Genomic DNA, 24340 nt, shown 5'->3' with positions numbered 1-24340 from the left:
GTAAATCCACATTCCATAAATCCCAAAGCTTTTCTTCTATTTCAGAGCAAGAGGCTGAACAAGATATATGCATTTTTTTTTTTGTAACCAGCAAATGGCTTTCTTATCGATCTGCCTCTTCTGAAGGCAGTTCTGCCTTCTGTAGATTTCAGGAGTCTGTCTCTCCATCCCTCCCCCTCTCTCTCTCTCTCCCCCACCCCCTCCAACAAGTCCCTTCCTTAAGTTCCAAGAGACTAATTATTTCCTCTCCACCATCTCTCTCTTCCCGAAGGTTTATCTGATTTCGGCTCTGTTCAGAAACCACCGGTTTCTCCAGAGTCTTGTATTTCCTGCCCGCCGCGGCCAGCATTCTACGGCACTAATCAGATTTTGCTGTTTCTCTTCACACTGAGCCCCTTCCCCAACCATTCTGCCCTCTTGACACTTATCCTCCCACCCTCACCTTCATGGTGCATGGGCCTATTAAATGGCGTCCAGTCCAATTTCTGGCACCCAATAAATCTAAATTTTCAAGCTTGGGAAGCCAGGCTCACCCACTGGCACCTAGATAAATGAGTCCTCCATGAGAAACCTACACCAGTCATTACTCAAGACTCCTGAAACCCCAACACAGGATTTCAGGCCGGAGAAAGTCAAGTCCTCCTTTCCTGCCTCACCCTCCGAAAAAGAAAATACCCCACAGCCCAGAGCCTCGTCTTCCTCTGCATCTCCTGTCCCTCCACGCGGATGCTCAAAGCGGATCCCAGCCTGCCACTTCCAGCACGCAGCCGCTCGCACGTCACCCGTCAGGTTACGCCGTCGGCTCAGCGGCTTTGAAATGAGACTTAATATCCGGCATACGTGCCTGCACTGCTTGGTTCTCCAGGGCTCCGAGCCTGGAGATGAACAAAGAGGCTCCGTGCAACGTTTCATTGTTTGCAACAAGCGCAACCAAGGAGGGCGTCTCTCCCCCAGCCGGCCCTGTGGCGAATCTCTCGTGTGTGTGGGGGGGGGGGGGTGGGGGGGTGGGGGTGTGTGTGGGGGTGTGTGTGGGTGGATGGGTGCGCGCGCGCGCGCCGGGTGGGGGAGCAACAGGGACTCAGGGCTGTGTTCCATCCCGGGTGGTGAGACCTGGAGATGGTGATATGCTCCTGGGAAGTGGGGACTATTTGTAGTTACTTATTTGTTATTTTGACTTGTGAAATTACCCCCTTTCATTCCGCCAGCCTTCTGCCTCTGCACAATGAAAATTAATTACAATGAATTAGAACCTTTATAAACCACCCTTAACAGTACCAAGGCTTGGAGACAGCCCCTCCTCTGACCCCTCACTGGTCTACAGCTCAACACCTGATCAAGCAACAGCAATTCTAAAAGGCAAAAGTCTCTAAAGTACCTGCTTTTGGCCTCTATGGAATAAACTGGGAACGGATAGGATACTGTGATGCTTAGTGCTATATATCAGCTTGGCTGGGCTAGAGTACCCACTTATTTAATCAAGCACTGATCCAGGTGTTGACCCGATGCGTATTTTGTAAATGTGGTTACCAGCTACAGTTGATTAACTAGATTGCCATGGATAACGTGGGTGGGCCTCATCCAATCAGCTGAAGGTCTTAAGCAAAAAAACTGAGGTTTCCCAGGAGAGAAAAAAAATTCTGCCTCAAGACTGCAGCATCCACTTCTGCCCGAGTTTCTAGACTGTTGGCCTGCCCTATAATTCCTTGAAATAAATTTATCTGATCTATATCTATATATATCATCTATATCTCTATTTATGTATTATTGATTCTGCTTCTCTGGGGAACACTGAGTGATACAGGTATTTAGAAATCTTATGTGAATTCGAATTGTTCATTGTGTAACTTCTGGAAGGAGGACTGCTCTTCTTCATTTCCTGAACATGAAGTCCTGTGCTGTGTACATAGTAGGGGCTTAATAAGTGTTCACTGAAGTGACTGGAAACCCAAAGAAGCCCCACAATGCTTTTCTCAACTTCCACCGCCCCACTTTCAAGTGGAAACATTTGCTCCCTCCCATCCACACGGGATTCAACAGCCCTACGTTGGAGACCAGCTCCTCTCAGGATCTTCCTATCATGTTGTCAAATACTGATGCCTCCATCACTCTCTGCCTTTACCATCTATCAGGTGAACCACATCTTCCCCAAAGGCTTCACTGCATCGGGGCCAGGCTTGTAACTTACTCTTGCTTCCTCAATGCTTGCGTGTGGGATTCTCTAGGTTTACATAGTTGTGCTTTTCTTTGCCTGGCATCTTAAGATGATGTCGTCCCTTTCTCGTTAGCTGGTGGACCTTCTGGGGGAATTCTAGGCTCCGATGTCGTGGAACATTTATGGTCTTTGGAATCAGCCAGAACTAGCTTGAGACCTGGTTTTCATATAAGCTTTGAGAACTTGATGAAGTCATATAACTTTTGTTGTTATTTTTAATTTAATTTTTATTTATATTGGGGTATAGTTGATTAACAATGTTGTGTTAGTTTCAGGTGTATCACCAAAGTGATTAAGTTATACATATACATATATCCATTCTTTTTTAGCTTCTTTTCCCATATAGGTTATTACAGAATATTGAGTAGAGTTCCCTGTACTATACAGTAGGTCCCTGTTGATCATCTATTTTATATACAGTAGTGTGTATATGTTAATCCCAAGTCATATAACTTTTATGAGCCTTCCTTATTAGTAAGATGGGGGTAAAATGACTCAGAAAAACATGTGAGAGATAACTAAAGCAAATAGTTATCAATTTTTTTTTTTTACATCAGTAGTTAAAACACTCATGTTTCCGCTGGTGAAAGTCTCTGTGGAACTGCAAAATATAAAGCAGATAAGCTAAGAATGGCTCTGGTTGGCTCTACAGAACCCCTCCTACTTGTACACTAGGACTCCTATCCTCTACCCTACTCAAGGATGTGCCCTGAGCAGTTTCCCCTCTGTCCCCCATATCAACATGTAACACTGCTCTACTGGATCATTCCTGCCACCTGAAAACATGGGGAATAGTCCCCATCTTTGAGCCAGACCACCAACCCAAAGCATCTTCCTTCACCCCACACCCCCTATAGTTACTACCCCATCCCTGTCTTCTTCACTACAGCAAAACCCACTGACAGAGTTGTCTATACATTCTGGCCCCTCAGGGGGGGTCTTTGTTCCCGTGACTCCTCTTTGTTCCTTGTCCCTCCAGTTCTTTCTTGAACTCCCTCCAGGTGGGTCTTTGTTCCCATGACTCCTCTATGGCTCTAGTCAAGGTCACAAAAGAACTTGGCATTGCCAGAAGTTACAGATGATTCTCAGGCACTATCTTTTTTTTTAAGGTATGTTGAAATTTCTTTTTAAAAATTTATTTTTTTAATTGAAGTGTAGTTGATTTACAGTGTTTTATGTGTATAGCAAACTGATTCAGTCATATATATATATATATATATATATATATACATTCTTTTTCAGATTCTTTTCCATTGTAGGTTTTTACAAGATATTGAATATAGTTCCCTGTGATATACAGTAGGTCCTTGTTGTTTATTTTACATACAGTAGTGTGTATCTGTTCATCCCACATTCCCAATTCATCCCCCCATTTCCCCTTTGGTAACCATAAGTTTGTTTTCTATGTCTGTGAGTCTGTTTCTGTTTTGTAATTAAGTTCATTTGTATCATTTTTTTAGATTCCACATATAAGTGATATCATATGGTATTTGTCTGACTTCCTTCACTTAGTATAATAATCTCTAGGTTCATCCATGTTGCTGCAAATGGCATTATTTCATTCTTTTTTATGGCTGAGTAATATGTGTATATATACACACACACACATATGTGTATATACGTGTGTATACACACCACATCTTTTTTATCTATTCATCTGTCGATGGACATTTAGGTTGCTTTCATGCTTTGGCTATTATAAATAGCACTGCTATGAACATTGGGGTGCATGTATCTTTTTGAACTAGAGTTTACCCTGGATAGATGTCTCAGGCACCATATTGCTTGGTCTACTGTAAGCAACCTTAGCTACAGTTGATCACTTGAAGCACTTTCTTCACTAGTCCCTGGGGTACCACTCCCTCTGGGTTCTCCCCACTTCACCAGCAGTTCCTCCTCAATCTTTTTTTTTTTTTTTGGTATGGTTCCTTCTCCTCCTTATGACCTCAAAATCTTTGAGTGCCACAGGGCTCAGTTCTCAGTTTACACAAACTTAGGGGTGGGAAAGAGGGATTCATCTAATCCCATGATTTTAAATACCATTCATATACTGATAACTTCCCAGTTTCTATATCCATTTTGGCCCTCTCTCCTGAAAGCCAGACTCATATAGCCAATTGCTTCCCTAACAACTCTGCTTGGATGTCTAACTGATGTCTCTAATTTATCACATCCCAAACCAAACTTCTTATTTTCCCCTGAAATCTGCTATTGTGAAGTTTTTCCTATTTCAATAAATGACAATTACATGCTATAATTTTCTCTTCTCTAAAACCTTGAGATCGTCTTTGACACATCATTTGTTACCACATCCTACCTCCAATTCAATGTCAAATGCTATTGACTCTACTTCCAAAAATATATCCAATCTAACAACCACTTCTAACCATTCTATTGACACCCTGAGTTTAGTCCAGCTCACCATCCTCTCTCATGTGGGTTAACAGCCTCCTGTCTCCTTACTTCCTCCTCCACTCAGCTATAGTTTATTCTACACAAGGCAGTCATATCATATCTCTCTTCTGCTCAGTATCTTCCAATAGCTTCCTATCTCACTCAAAGTAAAAGGCAAAGTACTATTAAGGGCCCAAGACCCTACACAATCTGTCTCCAGCAGATTAAGGTGGAAGCTTAGTTTCTACCAATTTCCTTATTTACTGCTGGGTACGATGGTCTGACTTCAGTCATCATCTCCTTGCTATTCCCCAAACATGGTGAAATATGCACCCACCTCAGGACCTTTGTAGATGCTGTTCTCTCCACTTGGACCATTTTTCTCCTGTGTATCCACATGAATTCCTACCTCCACCCCACCACCCAGATATCTAAGTTGATCATTCAGAGAAGAGACCTTCTCAGACATCTGAACCTGACCACACTATATAAAAGGGAGCGCCCTCCTTCACCTCCTTATACCCTCTTTACCTGGATTTACTTTTTTACGGTGCTTATCAATCTTGACGTATTATATATTCCTTTATTTACTTATTGTGTATTCCCATAAAAACAAGCTATGGCATCAGGAACTTTGTCTCTGTTTACTGTTATATTTATGCCCAGCAGGTGGTAGATTCTCTGTTTGTTGAATAAGTGAATGAATGAAGTGAAATTGACAGGCCATGAGCCACATTCACTGTAACCTCCACCGCCTGGTTGTGAACCCATCCTCTGGAGCCTCAGAGATGGTCTCATCCCTAGAGAGCTGTCCTGTCCCCTCCTCTCAGGTTTTTGCTATTTCACAGTAAACATCTCTGGTTCTTTCCACAGTTCTTTAAAAAAGATGGTGGCTCTGACAGCACCTCTGAGTATCTTCACACTCCAGGATGCAGTTTGCCTGGATTTAGGGATCTGGACACTTAAAATAAGTTAGTTGTTTGCTGACGATTTTCTCATCCACCTTGGGCTTCAGTTCTACTGTAGCGATGTTGGTTCTACCTGCTCATGCCTGAAGACAAGTCTCCTTGTTCCTCTTAAAGATTGGATGAATTAGGGATGTGAATGATGTAAGTGTCCTTTGATTAGAAGGAGGTAGCTAATAAAGCAAACCTGTAGAAACAGTTTATCACCCACGAAGCACTGTATAGCCTATGCACATGATGGATGCAAAAGTATTTCCTAAAAACCCTATTTAAAACTTAATGTGGGACTTCCTGGTGGCGCAGTGGTTGAGAGTCCACCTGCTGATGCAGGGGACACGGGTTCGAGCCCCGGTCCGGGAGGATCCCACATGCCGCGGAGCGGCTGGGCCCGTGAGCCGTGGCCGCTGAGTCTGCGCGTCCGGAGCCTGTGCTCCACAACGGGAGAGGCCACAACAGTGAGAGGCCCGCGTACTGCAAAAAAAAAAAAAAAAAAAAAAAAAAAAAAAAAAACTTAATGTGGATGGTAGTCAGTGGCAGAAGACAGCACATTCAAATGGAGTAGAGTTTAATGAAGGGGTTATTTGCAAAGGCATGGGAAGGATAAAGGAAAGCAAGCCAGAGGTGCTGAAGCAATCAGGGGCAAGCCCAAGCTGGGAAGTGTAACCAGCGTGGCCTAAGAGGCAAGCGGAAAGGCCATTCCTACTCTTGGGGAGAGCAGCTGGCTTTAGGAGAGGCTGCCTGAGGTGAAGCAGGGAGAGTCAGGGGAATGAACATGCCCGCCTAACTCACTGCTGCCCTCCCATCTATGGCTAGTGCTATCCTTTTCAGTTCCCAAGTAGACACAAGGTAGCCAGGAGTCATTGAGGTAGCCCACAAAGGCCAGCCTCCAGGGGCCCAGAGAAGGCTGCAGAGGGATGGAGGGGGGATCTGAAGGAACCAATGGGGAAGATCCAGCAGGGTTTGCTTAGTAATAAACAACTCTTGAAAAGTGAAGGCGTTCCCAAATCGTTTTCTGTTGTGTCTGAAATATTTAATGATATGTATATATCAATTGTTTTAATCTTGAAGGTTTTCTTTTTTTCACTTGTGGTGGTGGTGGTGGTGGGATAATAGATTTTCCCCTTTGTTTTGCTTTTCTCTATTAAAATGACTTTATACATACAGTTCTTCAAAAAGTATTATGGGACTATATGATTCCATTTGGATGAAGTTAGGAACTGGCTAACCCAGTGTATGGAGATAGAAGTTAGAATAGTCGTTACTTCTGGGGAGGCGGTGGGTATTGGCTGAGAAGGGGAACAAGGGAACATTTCTAGGAAATGTTGATCCTGAACTATATCTTATATGGGCATCTATTTAGGTAAAAATTCATTGAGCTGTACACTTAAGTTTTATTTTTTTATTGAATATAGTTGATTTATAATATCATATTAGTTTCAGGTGTACAACCCAGTGATTCAATATTTTTATAGATTATACTCCATTTAAAGTTAGTGCAGGGCTTCCCTGGTGGCGTAGTGGTTGAGAGTCCGCCTGCTGATGCAGGGGACACGGGTTCGTGCCCCTGTCCGGGAGGATCCCACATGCCGCGGAGCGGCTGGACCTGTGAGCCGTGGTCGCTGGGCCTGCGCGTGCGGAGCCTGTGCTCCGCAACGGGAGAGGTCACGGCAGTGAGAGGTCCGCGTACCACATTAAAAAATAAATAAATAAAGTTAGTGCAAAATAATGTCTAGGCAGGACCCGCCATTCACTCGCCTCACGCCTTCACAGTCGCGAGAGTCACCTCCCCACCAGAAAGGAAGAGGAGACCAGAGCCGAACTCTCTTCCTGCCGAGATGTCTGTTGGCATGCGATTAAAGTCCTACGTGAGGCTGAGGGTCACATCGTGACATGGGAGATGAACACTGGTGAGGTGTATCGAGGGAAGCTCATTGAAGCCGAGGACAACATGAGCTGCCGGATGTCCGACATCACAGTCACGTACAGAGATGGCCGAGTGGCACAGCTGGAGCAGGTGTACATCCATGGCAGCAAGATCCGCTTTCTGATTTTGCCTGATGTGCTGAAAAACGCACCCACGTTAAACAGCATGAAAAATAAACCCAAGGCTCAGGGCCGGTCGGGGAAAGGCTGCTATTCTGAAGGCCCAAGAGGCCGCAAGAGGGAGAGGACGTGGAAACATATTCCAGAAGCGAAGATAAATTTATCTGTTGGACAGAACTTTGCCCTTATTTTATTCTTTTAGGTTATCTGGGTCAGGGGGTGCATGCGTAGGTATATGTCCTAGGTTATCTTTTGAAATCTTTTTCTTTAGATCTGGGTAAATGTTAAACTAAATAAATATAGTGGGGTTTTTTCTTCTTGAGAATAAAAAAAAAGTATATTTCCCTGTGCTGTACAATATATCCTTGTTGCTTATTTATTTTATACATGGTAGTTTGCATCTCTTAATTCCCGCCCCTATCTTGTCCCTCCCCCTTCCCTCTCCCCACTGGTAACCACTAGTTTGTTTTCTGTAACTGTGAGTCTGTTTCTGTCTTGTTATATTTGTTTGTCTTATTTTTTAGATTCCACATATAAGTGATAACAGACACTATTTGTCTTTCTCTGTCTGACTTATTTCACTAAGCTCAATACCCTCTAGGTCCATCCATATTGTTGCAAATGGCAGAATTTCATTTTTTTAATGGCTGAGTAACATTCCATTGTGTGTGTGTGTATTTTTTTCTAGTTTCTTTTTTTTTAAATTTTTATTGGGGTATAGTTGCTTTACAATATTGTGTTAGTTTATACTGTACAGCAAAGTGAATCAGCTATATGTATACATATATCACCTCTGTTTTTGGTTTTCTTCTCATTTCTATTTTTTTTTTTTTTTTACATCTTCTTTATCCATTCATCTGTTGAGGACACTTAAGTTGCTTCCGTATCTTAGCTCTTATAAATAATGCTTCTGTGGACACTGGGGTGCACATATCTTTTCGAATTAGTGTTTTCATTTTATTTGGATACATGTATACCCAGGAGTGGATTTGCTGGATCACATGGTGGTTCTATTTTTGCTGTTTGAGCAACCTCCATACTGTTTTCCATAGTGGCCAGATTTATGCATTTTATTGTATGTAAATTATACCACAATAAAAAAATAAAAGAAAAAATAGTATGGTTATATCCTTGCAAGTGCAATGTTGATATGCAGTATTTTCAGATGTTTGTACAATCTATGTGAGCATTTGTATGCCAGATCTGCATTGTCTCATCTGCTCTCTCTACCCTTGTAATCTGCACTCAGTTTTTCAAGGGGCAAAGATAAGGGAGGGGTGTAGACTAGTCTCAGAGAAATCTATAGACAATTACCCTCAGTTGAAAATAAACATAATAAAACTATAGACGTCTAATTTTTGCAACTCGAGAGGGTTTTTTTCCACAGCTATTCACATCTAATCACTCTCACCTAATAAATGAATAGAATAGCTAATGTGATTAGACTAATTCACTATTCATCATGAATATTAAATGAACAGAATATTTTGCATTTCACCAGTCACATATCTTGAGTATTTACCTGATATTACAATCAGACATGTGTTAGATTTTCTCTCTGCTTCTGGGCCATAACTCATGGATAATTATAGTGTTTAATTAGCCCCACACAGCACTTGGCTGTTGGGTGTGGATGGAAATTACAGGATGTAGAAGGAACAAATCAAAGGCTGTAAAGGAAAGTAGCCCTTTGCTATATCCCCTGGAAGCACAGTAGGGACCATGGGCAGTGCAGGGTGAATCATATTATTCCACTTGAATAGAAAAGACGTTGCTTTCAAAAAGATTTTTAAAGTACATTAAAAAAAATACAATGAGTGAGCATGAAATGGAAAAGAGGTAGAGAGTTTAATGCACTCTTTATAAAGAGGCCTTTTTCCCCCTGATCATTCTTGACCGCCCCTTGCATTCGATGAAATCATAGAATCGTCAGTTGGTTGGGAGCTCTCTCCTAGCAACCTAGACAGGTAACTGCAGTGTCAGTCCAGCGAGCTGACTGACAGAGGTTCAGATGACTGTTGCACGGTTCTTGAGGCCTGGAAGTGCAATAAAGCAGTCTATATGGGGATATATGTATATGTATAGCTGATTCACTTTGTTATACAGCAGAAACTAACACACCATTGTAAAGCAATTATACTCCAATAAAGATGTAAAAAAAAAATAGTCTGCTAGCTAAATGCCTAATTTCTCAAAGACATGCAATGATTCGAACCAGTCCAATCTCATCCCGCAAACACATAATGAACATCTTCGCTGGTAAGACACGGTGCTAAGTCCTATGGAGGAGAGAGAAGTAATATAAGTAATACAATATCATACCCTCTAAGCTTGGGAAGTGTGGAAGGAGAAAGGGGAGATTCAAGAAACTGGCTTCTCAGAGGACAAATGAAGAGTGGTTCAAATAGGAGGGCAGAATCGTGTCCTGGAAAGAAAAAGAAAACATTTTGATGTGTACAACATGCTACACAGATGGAGTACGAAGCTAAATACGGTAGGCGCAATTCTAAGATGGTCCCCAAGACTTCCCATGCTCCTTGTACGCATGCCCTGCATCGGTGCTGGGACTAGGACTCTGATGGACTTTACTCCAGTGACTAGGTTATGCTACATGGCACAGTGGATGACCTGACCCAATCACATTGGTCCTTTAAAAAGCAAAGAGCTTTCTCCAGCTGGTTGTACAAGAGGAGGTCAGAAAGACAGACTCCAGCTGCTCTGGAAGGAAGCAAACACTGTGTTGTGAATGGATAGTGGGGGCAGATGACAAGGAACTGCCAGGGAAAGCAGTTCTGGGCTGACAGGTAGCAGGAAAAGGGGCATCTCCGTCCAATGGCCTCAAGGACACAGATTCTTCCAAAAAAACAGTGATCTTGGAAGAGGACTCAGATGAGAACTGAAGCCCTAGCTGGCACCTTGATTTCAGCCCAATGAGACCCTGCGCAGAGAATTTATGCTCTGCCCAGTCTTCAGACATGTAGAAGCTTCGAGATGATAAATTTGTGTTGTTTTAAGATGCCAACTTTGTGGTAATTTTTAACGCAGTAATAAAAAGTAACATCCCAGGCAAGAATGAGGATTTAAAAGCTGTGATAAAAAAGAGTGAAATAGGGGAAAAGAGGGAGGTGGGATGTGGAAAGGGGGGAGGAGGGGGGCAGGGAGAGAGAGAGGTGAGAGAGGCGATAAAGAAATGCACCCACATGAATAGTTTCGGGGAACTATTAATCATAAAGGAAATAACTCCTCTTTGCGGAGAAAGAATTTAAGAAGAGAAACAATGATTTACTACTGAATAATCCATGAGGGTTTCAGAGTAAATGCTTGGCCGGACCCCAAATCAGCCTGCTCTGGCAGCTAGCTCATCTGGGGACTTCTTCCCTCTGTTCAGTATGTGATTCAGGGCTTTCTCCCCCGAAGTCACAGGCCTGGGCTGGGTCACAGTTGCCAGTTTTGCTCTCATCTTGAATTGTCTCCACAAATTCTTCCTTTTTTCAGTATGGTCCAAACTGTGATATGTTATTGACTTGGAGATCCAGCAATTAGATCCTGAAGGGGAGAGCCTATAGCACATGGCACAGTTTCCATTTTTCTGGGCTGTTGAGAGCCAGTTGAGGAGGTCATAGGAGCCCAAAGACCCGGGCTCGAGTCTTGGCCGTATCTTCTCTAGCTGTGTGAATGTAAGATGTTATTGATCTTGGAATCTCTCCTGTAATTTGGGGAAAATTTCCAATTCTGACTTTTTTCTAATGCAGAGACGGTGGTGACGAAAAAGTGAGAAAAGTGGAGTGTCATATAAAGTATTATTACTATTTCAGCTTTGAGTATGCCCTCAGTAGCTCATCGTTTATTTTAATCCCGAAGGTTCTGCATTAAAGTCTGTTAACACCCTAGTCACATAGGACCTACCCTTAAATATCACAATGTTAGAATGTTTCTCCAAGTAATTAGAGACACAGAGAATTGGGGAATGAGATTGGTTGCCACTAGATAATATTATCATAAAGGTAAAATTCCATTGCAATGAATATTATTACGGTATTATGTTTCAGTGCTATCTTGAAACGAGTACTTTCTCTAATTATCTAAGACAAAAAAAGAGCCTGTATAAGATAGTGAAGGGCCCTCCTTTACAGTGAAAGAATTTTGATTGTGAGTTATCGCAGGAGACACGGAAAACTCCAGTTGAGCTGTTTGCAACTCTTTTGTCCTGCTAGTAAATATTAACCTTCAGAGTTTCTTTTCGCTCTTCCAATATTATAGTGGCTAAAACAATCTTTCACTTAACTTCCAAACCACCACCAAAATCGAGTCATGAGGAGGAAAGTAGAAGTGGAGAGAGTCAAAACACCTTCCTCTTAGGGGGTAGAAAGCACTTCTTTTAACCTTTCAGCTCACTGAGGAGAGATTGGACACGCTGTTTTATCTCCAACTTCTGCAGATGGGAAAAAGCAGTGACATATCCCAACAAAACCCCATCCTCTGTGCACAGGAAAAAGACATAAAAGAAAAGACAACCTCATAGCTTTTTCACAGAAAGATGATACTTTTGGAACACAGCACTGTTTAAAGCGTTGATAAAATTATTTAATTTTTCCAGGCAAAACAAGAGAAAAGGTAAGGAAGGAATTTGATCTCTATGACTGTGTTTAACAGTCAAGTTCATTCCTGGATCAGATATTAATTGAGCACTTACAACACTGGGGCTGCAGCAGCATACAGGGCAGAACAGGCTTCTGCTCACGTGGGGTGCGGGTTCCCGTGGAGGGACAGGATGAATGAACTGGCAAATATACTGTATGTCAGGGGGTGGTAAAGTGCTGTGAAAAAAACTGGAGCAGGTCAGGAGGTGGAGGTGACAGCTGGAGGGGTAGTTGCTATTTACATAGGGTGGCCAGTGAAGGTGGTGCTGATAAGGTGACACTTGAGCTGGGAACTGAAGAGAGTGTTGAGGAAGCAAGTCATGTAAAAATGTGGGGGAAAACAGTCCCCAACCAGGAACCAGCAAACGCAAGTGCCCTGAGCCAAAAGCAAGTTCAGCCTTCATTCATGCCTTCATTGATTCATTCATACAGTCTCTCTTTCATTCATTTTTTTCTTACAAATAATAACTCAATGCCAATTATGTTCTTCTAGGGAACATCGTTTTGTGAAACTTGTACTACATTTTGGTTATGAAATGCATATTTGTTGACCAACTAATCAGTATACTTTGGCATAGGGGGAAAATAATGAGGTAGGTAAGATTCTCACCCTAAAATGAATACAGTCCATTCTAAGAGACAGACATATACAGATAAATGTAGCACCCCAGGAGGCTTTAGGTTATTGGGAAAATAGCTGGGCTTTGGAGAGAGAGATCCTGGTCCAGGCTTTTTAAACACCTAGCCCTGGGTAAGTGACTTTCTTCCTTGAGCCATAGAGCGTGGGGCAAGTGATATCTACTGTGTAGAACTCTTGTGAAGAGTAAATGAGATGACCTATATAAAATATAGAGCAAACAGTAGGCATTCAGTTAATGTACCTTCTCTTCCATCTCTCCTGATATAGTAGTATGATATGACTGACTAGTTGAACACATACTACGAACATAATCTTAATACTTGGCACCCTTTATTTGCGATTGCCGATGATGGGCCTATCTCACATACAAAACCGAGGTTTTCTTGAAGATAAGCGACATCGTGTTAATAACCATTGTTTCTACTGGGCCCAGCCTAACATCTAGCATATAGTGGGGTATTCAGTAAATGTTTACTGAGTAGAGCTAACAAGTGCTCAGAACAGGAGTGGTCAGAACCGTATCTGCCATGGATCATTACATAGACGGAGAGAAAGGTTAAATTAATCATTTTTGATTTACAACAGTGGTCAGAGGTCAGGTTTTCTATGTGATCTGTATAGGGCCTGGACCATTAAAAAATTATTTAAAATTCCTCTGAACATGGTATATTTCAGAGGCCTGTCTAGGAATCAAACAGCGTCCTTACACACATTTCTTTTATAATGTGTTTAAGTAATTAGGAAATGATAAACCCTTCATTCTTAATGGCAGTGGACACATAATTCAATCCCATGGATGGTGCAGCAGACCATATTGGCCCTAAGTTTCAACTTCTCGTAAGTGAACTTAGTTAATTTCATTTTCTCTTTCTACTCTTGCACACGCTCAGGCAGAGCCGCCGAGCAGCTTTTTCTTTTTTAATTTTTATTGGAGTATAGTCGATTTACAATGTAGTGTTAGTTTCAGGTTTACAGCAAAGTGAACCAGTTATACACATACCTATATCCACTCTTTTTTACATTCTTTTCCATATAGGTCATCACCAAGTACTGAGTAGAGTTCCCTGTGCTATACAGTAGGTCCTTGTTAGTTATCTATTTTATATATAGTAGTGTGTATATGTCAATCCCAATCTCCTAATTTATCCCTCCCCCACCCACCCTTTCCTCCTGGTAACCGTAAATTTGTTTTCTACCTCTGTGACTCTATTTCTGTTTTGTAGATAAGTTCATTTGTACCCATTTTTTAGATTCGGCATATAAGCGATATCATATGATATTTGTCTTTCTCTGTCTGACTTCACTCAGTATGACAATCTCTAGCAATCCATGTTGCTGCACATGGCATTATTTCATTCTTTTTTAAGGCTAATATTCCATTGTATCACGTCTTCTTTACCCATTCCTCTGTCAATGGACATTTAGGTTGCTTCCATGTCCCGGCTATTGTAAATAGTGCTGCAATGAACATTGTGGTGCATGTGTCTTTTTGAAGTATGGTTTTCTCTGGATATATGCCCAGGGGTGGCATTGCTGGATCATAAGGTAGTTTTTTAAGGAATCTCCATACTGTTCTCCATAGTGGCTGTATCAATTTACATTCCCACCAACAGTGCAAGAGGGTTCCCTTTTCTCCACACCTTCTCCAGCGTTTATTGTTTGTAGATTTTCTGATGATGCCCATTCTAACTGGTGTGAGGTGATACCTCTTTGTAGTTTTGATTTGCATTTCTCTAATAATTAGTGATGTTGAGCAGCTTTTCATGTGCCTTTTGGCTACTGTATGTCTTCCTTAGAGAAATGTCTATTTAGGTCTTCTCCCCATTTTTTGATTGGGTTGTTTTTCTTTAATACTGAGCTGCATAAACTGCTTTTATATTTTGGAGATTAATCCGTTGTCTGTTGATTCATTTGCAAATATTTTCTCCCATTCTGAGGGTTGTCTTTTCATCTTGTTTATAGTTTCCTTTGCTGTGCAAAAGCTTTTAAGTTTCATTAGGTCCCATTTGTTTATTTTTGTTTTTATTTCCATTACTCTAGGAGATGGGCCAAAAAAGATCTTGCTGTGATTTATGTCAAAGAGCGTTCTTATGTTTTCCTCTAAGAGTCATAATGAGGTATCACTTCACATCGGTTAGAATGGGCATAGTCAAAAAATCTACAAACAGCAAATGCTGGAGAGGGTGTGGAGAAAAGGGAACCCTCTTGCACTGTTCGTGGGAATGTAAATTGATACAGCCACTATGGAGAACAGTACGGAGGTTCCTTAAAAAACTAAAAATAGAATTACCATATGACCCAGCAATCCCACTACTGGGCATATACCCTGAGAAAACCATAAATCAAAAGACACATTCACCTCATTGTTCATTGCAGCACTATTTACAATAGCCAGTTCATGGAAGCAACCTAAATGCCCATCGACAGACGAATGAATAAAGAAGATGTGGTATATATACACAATGGAATATTACTCAGCCATAAAAAGGAATGAAATTGGATCATTTGCAGAGATGTAGATGGACCTAGAGACTTTCATACAGAGTGAAGTAAGTCAGAAAGAGAAAAACCAATATTGTATATTAAACGCATATATGTGGAATCTAGAAAAATGGTACAGATGAACCAGTTTGCAAGGCAGAAATAGAAACACAGATGTAGAGAACAAACCTATGGACACCAAGGGGGGAAAGCAGGGCAGGGGTGGTAGTGGGATGAATTGGGAGATTGGGGTTGACAGATATACAATAGTATGTATAAAAGAGTTAACTAATAAGAACCTGATGTATAAAAATAAATAAATAAAACTAAATTAAAAGCAAAGTCCATAGTTACCATTAGGGTTCACTCTTGGTGTTGTACATTCTATGTGTTTGAAGCAATGTGTAATGAAATCTACCCTCCACTGCAGTATCATACAGAGTAGTTTCACTGCCCTAAAGCTCTTCTATTCTTCCACTCTTGCACGGTACACATGGAGATGCACCATCGAGATCCCTCTTTAAAGAAGGGCTCGCTGCCCTGTTCTGGGAAATACAGAGAGCAGCTTTCAGCTGTCAGCATCTTCTGACTCTGCTTCAGCTATAGAGAGCATGACCTCCCCTGAGATCATACCTTCCCTGGGACAGCCCACCTCCAGTGACTGTGAGCGACACAGGTGTATAAAGGCCCTGGCACTTTGGTCCAGGTATTTCTTTTTTTTAATTAATTAATTAATTAATTAAATTTATTTGGCTGTGTCAGGTCCTAGTTGGGGCACACGGGATCTTCATTGCAGCATGTGGGATCTTTTGTTGTGGCACACGGCCTTCTCTAGTTGCGGCGTGCAGGCTTCTCTCTAGGTGTGGCTCATGGGCTCTAGAGTGCGAGGGCTCAGTAGTTGTGGCGCACAGGCTTAGTTGCCCCACAGTATGTGGGATCTTAGTTCCCCGACTAGTGATCGAACCCATGTCCCCTGCAATGGAAGGTGGATTCTTAACCACTGGACCACTAAGGAAGTCCCCTGGTCCAGCTATTTCTAATTGATGTAAGACACCTCTGACTAGCAACACCCACTCCAGAGCGCTTCTCTGGGTTGAAGGAGGTCCGCATTACAGTTCTACATTGTCCTCTGACAAATACAGCTTCTTCCTGCCTTTCACAGGTGTGGATCCCCAATAAACATCTTGCAAACCAAACTGTCTCAGCATCTGCTTTCAGAGCACCTGGCCAGTGACACGCCTCTTCAACTGTATAACTATACATATGTATGCATGTGCATATGTAAGTATACAAATACACCCATATATGCATTATATATGTACATACATTATACATGTATATATTATATATAATGTACATACACACACATATATATACCTTCACACCCAACGTAGTGTCTGAGAGATGCCTTTGTTCCTATCTGGGGCTGACCCTGGCTAAGTGGCACTGTCTCTCCTGTACCTCATTTCTTCCCAGTCTGTTGGTCAAGGCATCATACCTTCTGTGAGAGAGTGAAGAGTTCTCTTCTTCCGTGCATATGTTTCCCATGAGGACTGTGGATCCGAACACTCTGGCTTCTTCCTCTTCCCCTGACCATAGGACTGGGCATGAAAGTCAGACTGGCCCGATCTGTCTTGATGGTATTTGACCAGAGCTGAGGAGAAATGCTCTATTTTCTGGGAACATGTACAGCAGGAGCAGCCTGTGGAATGGGAGTAGTCTGTGCTTGTCTTCATGGGAGAGAGTATGGAAGATACATACAGTGCAGCAGAGGTGAGACAGTGGTCCCGGAAACATCAAACCTCTGGGTACGGTCATATCCTGTTACACTCCTCTTGCTGGTCATGTGAGCCAGTCTGTTTCTGTTTTAGCCTAAGTTAGTTGATGAAGATATACTGTCCTTTGCAGTCAGGAGTCCTGATGAATAGACCCCTCCAATTTTGCTGTCTACGCCATGTTTTTGTGTCCCTTGCAGGACTTTTCTCCTTTAATTAACCCATCTTCCAGTGTCTTTATTCTGTCCCTCTCTACTGGCTGCTTTCCCTTTGCATAAAACAAACACAGATCTCACTAATGGTGGAGAGAAGACTGTCCATTGAGTCCTCAGTCTCTTTAGCTACATTTCTACTCTCATTTTTTTGCTGCATGGCTAAATTTCTCTTAATAGTGGGCCATACACACCCTTACATCCTTACTTCATTCTCTTAACCTCCTGCAATCTGTCTTCTGTCCTCACCTCTCTACTAAAACAGCAATTTTGAAACCAGTTATCTAGTAATGGCCCAAACAAAACAACCTTTCCTCAGTTTCATTATCTTGGATCTATTTCTGGCATATGACACTATTAATCACTGACAACCTCCTCTGCCCTCTGGCAAGACATGGTCTTGAACTTTCCTTCTTAGAGGCCCTACATTCCACTGGCATTCCTGAGGAGCGAGGTTCTGGGGGAGTCATGAGGGAGAAGATTCAGAGCGTAAGAGAGCAGGACGCTTCTACTTTGGGAGAAGCAGCTCTTGAGATGATTTGGAGAGCAGTGGGTAGAAATGGAGGGAACTTGATTGGGTGCCTTTGTTTTTAAGTAAAGTAAGAGTCAAGCCAAGTGGCTGAAAGTGTGGAAGACAAGGTGGAAATGTCAGTATTGAAGAAAGTGGATAAATTTTAGAAATATTGTAAAGAACAAATTAACCAACCCTAAAGAAATGAATACTATGGTTATAAACCAGCATCGATGGTCCAGATAAGAGAGCTAGCTTGGATTCAATCAGCACAATTTCATAGCTTGTGCCAAATGTCCAAATTTAGGGGAAACCAGTTTAGTAGCAGTTGCAAGCTTAGAGGCATCATGGAAATGCTGACCAGGATCCAGATTGGGTGACGGTGAGGCCAGAAGAGGCTTTAGATCTTCAGACCATGGCAAATATTAGATTAACAAGGCTGAGAGAATAGGAAACATGAGGACAAGTTGGTGAAGCAGAGGTCTTAGAGTTGAAAATCTCCAATTGATACATGATCCATGGTGGGGCCCTCCTCTGCATTAGTGGTTCTCAAACTTTTGTGCATCAGAATCACCTGGAGGGCTTGTTAAAGCACAGATTGCCAGCCCCACCCCTGAAAACTCTGATTCTACAGGTCTAGGCAGGACCTGAGATTTGCATTTCTAACACGTTTCAGGTGATGCTGATGCTAGTGGTCCTATGCTTTGAGAGCCACTGCTTTGTGCTGAGAAACAGAAAGGAGGTGAAGGTCATTGATGTTGAGGAGGTTGAGATGCTGAGAGGCTTAGGTCATCAGTCATCAATAAAAGCTCAGTGTGCTCCTGGAGAGCACGTGCTCCAGATTAAAGGTCAGAAGCGTACATTAAGGAGTGAGGGAAAAGACTTGCCAAGGAGAAGAGCTCTTGGGCGATGGCGGCAGGACAATGCTCTGCAAGGTAGGTTGAAAGCAAGTGTGACCTTTTTTGAGTTGCGGTCAGGAAAGAGAAAGCAGCTTCGGGAAAGGGGTTTGAGAGCTAGTTCCAGTTAAGGGAAAGCCACATTTCCATTTGACAGCGAGGTGGAAAGAATGCTGGCGTGAGGATTTGCAGCCATGTGGGAGTTTGCTCATTAAGCAGGATTCCACAGGACGCCAAAGAAGAGACTTGTTGAAAAGATGGTATGGAATATGTGGCGTGGATGAAAAAGTGATTTAGCTGTAGGTGGGGGTGACTAAAAGGAAAAGCAGGGGAAGGGAATAAGGTTGGTGGGCTCTGTGCTTAGACTAGAAGTAGGGAGACAAGTTAGACCGAGTTTGGGGCCAGGGGAAAGTTTTGCACTTGTGTTAGTGATCAGGGAAGGAGGCTGCCGACGAGGCGTTCTACCTTCACTGTGGGAATTCAGACCACTTCTCTGTTGTGTTATGTGAATATCTGTTTATGTCTGCTTTTGCCTTGACAGTGTCTTCTTAGTTTCTAATGATAATAGTGTTATTGGGTAGAAGGTAGGCGGAGGGTATTGTGAGTGGGGTTAGGAGGCCAGGCTGAGGCTTGCCTGTATGGATTTTTTTTTTTTTTTGCGGTACGCGGGCCTCTCGCTGTTGCAGTCTCTCCCTCTGCAGAGCACAGGCTCCGGACGCGCAGGCTCAGAGGCCATGGCTCACGAGCCCAGCTGCTCCGCAGCATGTGGGATCTTCCCGGACCGGGGCACGAACCCGCGTCCCCTGCATCGGCAGGCAGACTCTCAACCACTGTGCCACCAGGGAAGCCCCTGGATTTTTTTTTTTTTTTTTAACCCTAGGATCTTTATAGTATACTGGGCACAAGTAAATATGTATACGGTCCACCTTTACTGTCATCACTGTTGTATAGTATGGCTTGTGCCTGACTGCATATGATACTGAGTTAAGTGTTGTAACAGGAGAATGCTAGACTCATTTTAGAAGTTCAATGGAGCACACAAACATTTTGAAGCAAACACACTCTGCTATCATGAGAAATAAGACTGAGCTAAGAATCAAGATTCTTGTTTCCACTGTTTTGTGACCTCCATGGTGTTTGGTTCTGTGGTTTCTGAAGACCCTTGCCATTGGCGACACTATTGTAGAGTGGAAACACAGTGGCTTCAAAATTAGAAACGTTGTGACCCTAGTCCTCCCTCAGCCCCTACCACCTTGGAGAAGTCCACCCAACCCGTCTGGTCCTCAGGGTCTTCATCTTTAAGTGAAAAAGATAATTGACCTCATAGAAGTTGTTGCAAAAATGAAATGAACAACACCTGTCAATTTCTTAAGTACTTCTGGGTCATACTAAGTGCTCAGCAGTATCCGTTTTTTTCTTCCTTCCCTAGTCCCCACTTTTCTTTTTAAAGGTTGAGCCCTCTTTTAATTTATTTATTTTTAGTTTTGGCAGTGTTGGGTCTTCATTTCTGTGCGAGGGCTTTCTCTAGTTGTGGCAAGCGGGGGCCACTCTTCATCGCAGTGCGAGGGCCTCTCACTGTCGCGGCCTCTCTTGTTGCGGAGCACAGGCTCCAGATGCGCAGGCTCAGTAGTTGTGGCTCACGGGCCTAGTTGCTCCGCGGCATGCGGGATCTTCCCAGACCAGGGCACGACCCCGTGTCCCCTGCATTAGCAGGAGATTCTCAACCACTGCGCCACCAGGGAAGCCCCCCACTTTTATCTTTATCACTCTGTACATTTTTAGGGGCCAGAGAAGTATTTCACTGTGGGACTGCAGGGTGTAGATGAGCAGAAGACCTCTTGAAGTACCCACCTCACAATGCACCACTTCTTACTGCTGTGTAACTTCCTTGCTTGGCAGGAAAGTTTCCTCCACGTGACTAGCTCCTTTTTCATGTGATACGTGCCTGTAAAGCAGGGCTTGGATGTTCTAGAAAGGGAAAGTGTCTCAGAAAAAAAACCAAACAGGGATTACATTTCCCTGCACATACTTGCGAATTTGAAATTAAGAGGAACAAGCTTTTGCCAAGACTGTGTCTTGCTTGGACCCTTGTTCTGAACCTGAAAGCTCTTGGCAGTTCATACAGCATGCTCCTCCCTTCATCTGCCCCTGGACTGGACATACATTGGAAATTTATAGTTTATTTTCCCAATGCTTCATCTTGGTGCACTTCCCTGATGGTGTCAATTAGTAAAAACCGTGGAAAGCCTATATTTCTGACGTTCCCCACGCCATGGTGAGCATAAGCTGGCAGTACCTCTCTCTGACACTGTGAATACTTTGAAACTTTGTTTCAAAACAGTTTGAAGAAAACCCTATTTATAACTAACTCTGTGTACACTTTGAGTCTCCCAGAAAAACTTGCCTAAAAGTCACCAAGGTGAATGGAGGAGGATGTGGAGAGGCATTGCCACGTGTTCTATATATGTCCGTCCTATTTTGGGACTTGGGGGGCGGGATGGGGGGAAGAATTACTCTTTGTAGAGTCAAAACTAGGGTGTACTAAAGTTTGTGCACTATGAGTTGCTCTGATGAATTCAGACTCCCAAAAGTCCTTCTACGCACTTCAGTTGAAAATAAAATAAGAATGAAGTGAGCTGACATCCTCATTCACTTAATATGTAAATGTCAGCGCTGTCAGCCCCGGACTTATTTGGGCCTGTCTTATTTTGTTTCTGTCATAGAATGTTTCTCTTTAGATTCCTTGAGTTAGATGCTGCAAGTCAGAAAAATAAGTTTATAGAGTATGAACATGAGAGAGGCACCTTGATGCTTTTCATTTTTACAGCTGTGTTGTTATTCGTGTATCCATTTTCCAAAGGATATGACCCTGATTCTGGGGGTTATTTTCTTTATGTTTAGAGTGAAGATGAGGGTTGTTAGCAGAAGTGGGGAGCAGAGATATGAACAGAGTGGGCTTTACTGCTTGAGGGACACATTGTCCCCACCCTTCCCTAAGATGGTCTTTTACCATGGCTCATTTTCCCAGTGGGCAGGTAGGTCTTGCTTTGTCTGCTGTACCTGGTATAATGCCCCATGTTCTTCTCTTAAGGGACAAATTCAGAGGAACAATGACGATGGCACCCCTAAGACCACGTAGGGTTAGGGGCCTAAGGAATCTGAGGCATTACGAGGCTGCACGTAAAACGGGAAGAGAGGCTGGGATGGGCAGCCTCATCCTGGATGTCTTCGCCCTCTCTTTATCACAGCGCTGCCCTTGCAGTTTTGCTCCCTGGTTAGCTTGTGTGGCCCCTGCACACACTGGTCCCCAGAGACTGAGGTGAAGCTGGCATTTGCATGAGGAATCTGCTCTCTGTTCTGCAGGATCTGTTCCCAGACCGGGTGGGCCTCCTTCAGGTTCGGCCACGCAGGAGCACCAGAACAACCGTCTTTTCACTCCGAGGTCTCAGGGAAGCCTGCAGCCAGGTAGGTCATCATCCTCGATGTTCTGAATCAGTCCTGCTGAGGAGGCAGTGGTCGGGCAGGCTGGTGGTCTGCCATTGTCCTCCTGTTCGTCACTTCGTGGAGAGCAGCAAATCCTCCTTCCTCCATTACTCTTTCAAAAGGGACGGGGGAGGAAGGAGTGGGTCATGAATATTTAATCAGGGGAAAGTAGGCACACATTATTTGGGTAAATACTTAATAGCGGTGCGAGACTCGCCTCAGATGGGGATAGATGCCGCATCGCCGGCCTAGCGTGCTTTCACCCTTAATCATCTCTTCTTGGTTTCCTTTGAGTGGGGATCTACGAAGGCTCCTGTCTCTCCATCAAACCACATCTCTAATTTAAACGGCTGTTAATAAGGGTTAAATCTGCAGGCTGAGCTGGCCCTTCACTTGTTACTTGCAAAGGGGGAAAAAATCAATGGAGCAGGAAGCCAGAGGGGCGTCCATTTTGAGAAGCCGTAATGAATTACGTTTCCTTAGGAAAGCTGGCAGCCTCCAGTTCTCCCATAGCCTCCCTTTCACGGAACCAAGCCCTCTGTGACACATCAAATTTAATGAGACTGCACAGATCTCAAGGAAGGGGCGCGCTGCTGCCGGGGCACTTTATTAAGAAGGATCAGAGAACACTTGCTGGCTTTTAAAAGGAGTCCTTAAAGGCAAAGGATCTTTTGTGGGGAGTGGAAGGAGGTCCCTAATTTCAGTGTTTCATGTCCCCTCTGGAGCACTTGAACGACCTAATTCGATGTGAGCTTTTGGGTCTCAGCACGGGCAAACAGGTCCTCAAACCTCAGGACCATTGAAGACCAAGAGGATTGTGGTAGGTAATTAGGGACCTTCTGATTTAAGCGCCACGCCTCCACCCCTGTAGGCCATTAGAAGGAAATGGAGAGAGATGTTGCGTAACTGTCTTCCCTGTGATGAATCATTGTCATAATTGTATTTACCAAATCAATAATTAAATCGCTTATTTAGCCAAGAGGACTGCACTTATGCACGCAATGTGCAAGGCGTTTTGAAATCTAGAAAAGCTGGTATATGTATTGGCTGTAGGTTTGGGAGACGGCATTATCTGGGCATCAGGAGACTTTCATTCAAGTATTAGTTTTGTTGCCAATTTACAAAGCTTCTATAATCAAATGATATAACTTGGATTTCAATTTACTCGTGTATACAATGAGAAGGTGAGGGTCATGTACAATTCTCCATTGAGACCTAGAGCTCTGAGTCAGTCTTAGAAAACAGAAAAGACGATGGTGCTAGACCAAGAACACTTGTGTGAGCCAGACACAGCTCCAGGAAGCAGCTACGTCACACTTCTTTGAGTTCTTTCTGAATTCTCCCCAAACAACTCTTCTGGCACGCAGAGCTCCAGGTATTGCATTCCAGAGCCTCTTTCCTCCCTCAGTCTCTATTGATAAGCATTTTTTTCTTATGCCAAGAAAAATAATAAAATGATAGCTGACATGTACGACATGATTATCACATCCCAGGCACCAGGCTGAGTGATTTATGGGCATTGTATTGAGAGGTGTGTAGATAAGAACACAGGCTGGAACCAGCCTTCCTGGGTTCCAGTCACCACTTGGCCACTTTCTAGCTGTGTGACCTTGGGCAAGTTACTTAATAAATATCGTGTTTATTGATGTCTGGCATATAGTAGGTACTACAGAAGTGCTCGTGTTATGATCTCATTTAAACCTGGAAATATTCCTTTGAGGTTGGTAGGATTATCCCCATTTTACAGACAGGAACCTGTAATTCAACAAATTATAAGATCACCTAGCTGATGAGAGGCAGTACTGGGAATCAGGCAGAGTCTGAGCTCCTAACCAGGGTTCTCATGCTCCAGTTCTGGTCTTTTAAAAGGTCTTCTTTGTGCTTCAGTGGAAGTAAAATCCACCAGCATGGCTGGAGAAGGGATTTTAATGCTCCCCTCTGCATCTTTATCTCAGAGCCCTTGGATTGCTCTTTGATCAGCCTTTCCTTTGATATCATTTTTCGTAGGTTGGCATCACAGCTGTTTCAGTTTCTTATTTGTGTGGCCTCCTCTTCAAGGTCATTGCATCTTTCCCTTGAGATTCCATT

At 43.1% G+C, this 24340-nt stretch overlaps 2 protein-coding genes across 6 annotated transcripts in view; both read left to right on the top strand.

Moving 5' to 3' along the window:
* The window catches only part of LOC309826793 (uncharacterized protein), a 264733-nt gene that overhangs the window by 102598 nt on the left and 137795 nt on the right, over positions 1-24340 (top strand). For all 5 annotated transcript variants that reach the window (XR_014297139.1, XR_014297141.1, XM_082661169.1 and 2 more), the window contains exon 2: positions 22133-22234. Coding sequence is in view for 3 of the 5 variants with exons in the window: in XM_082661169.1 (XP_082517295.1) it covers positions 22133-22234 (102 nt within the window). In the remaining 2 variants the exon portion in view is untranslated. The remainder of the gene's footprint in view (positions 1-22132; positions 22235-24340) is intronic.
* LOC309826425 (small nuclear ribonucleoprotein Sm D3-like) lies at positions 7407-7772 on the top strand (the record flags this gene model as incomplete). The annotated part of the gene is given in 3 exon segments (XM_082660566.1): positions 7407-7419; positions 7422-7686; positions 7688-7772. Coding segments are annotated over 3 exon segments (363 nt in total).

Source organism: Grampus griseus, assembly GCF_964374135.1.
Source record: "Grampus griseus genome assembly, chromosome: 8".
Classification (NCBI taxonomy): Eukaryota; Metazoa; Chordata; class Mammalia; order Artiodactyla; family Delphinidae; genus Grampus; species Grampus griseus.
Note: the sequence above shows the minus strand (reverse complement) of the source record. Positions and strands in the feature narration are given on the sequence as shown.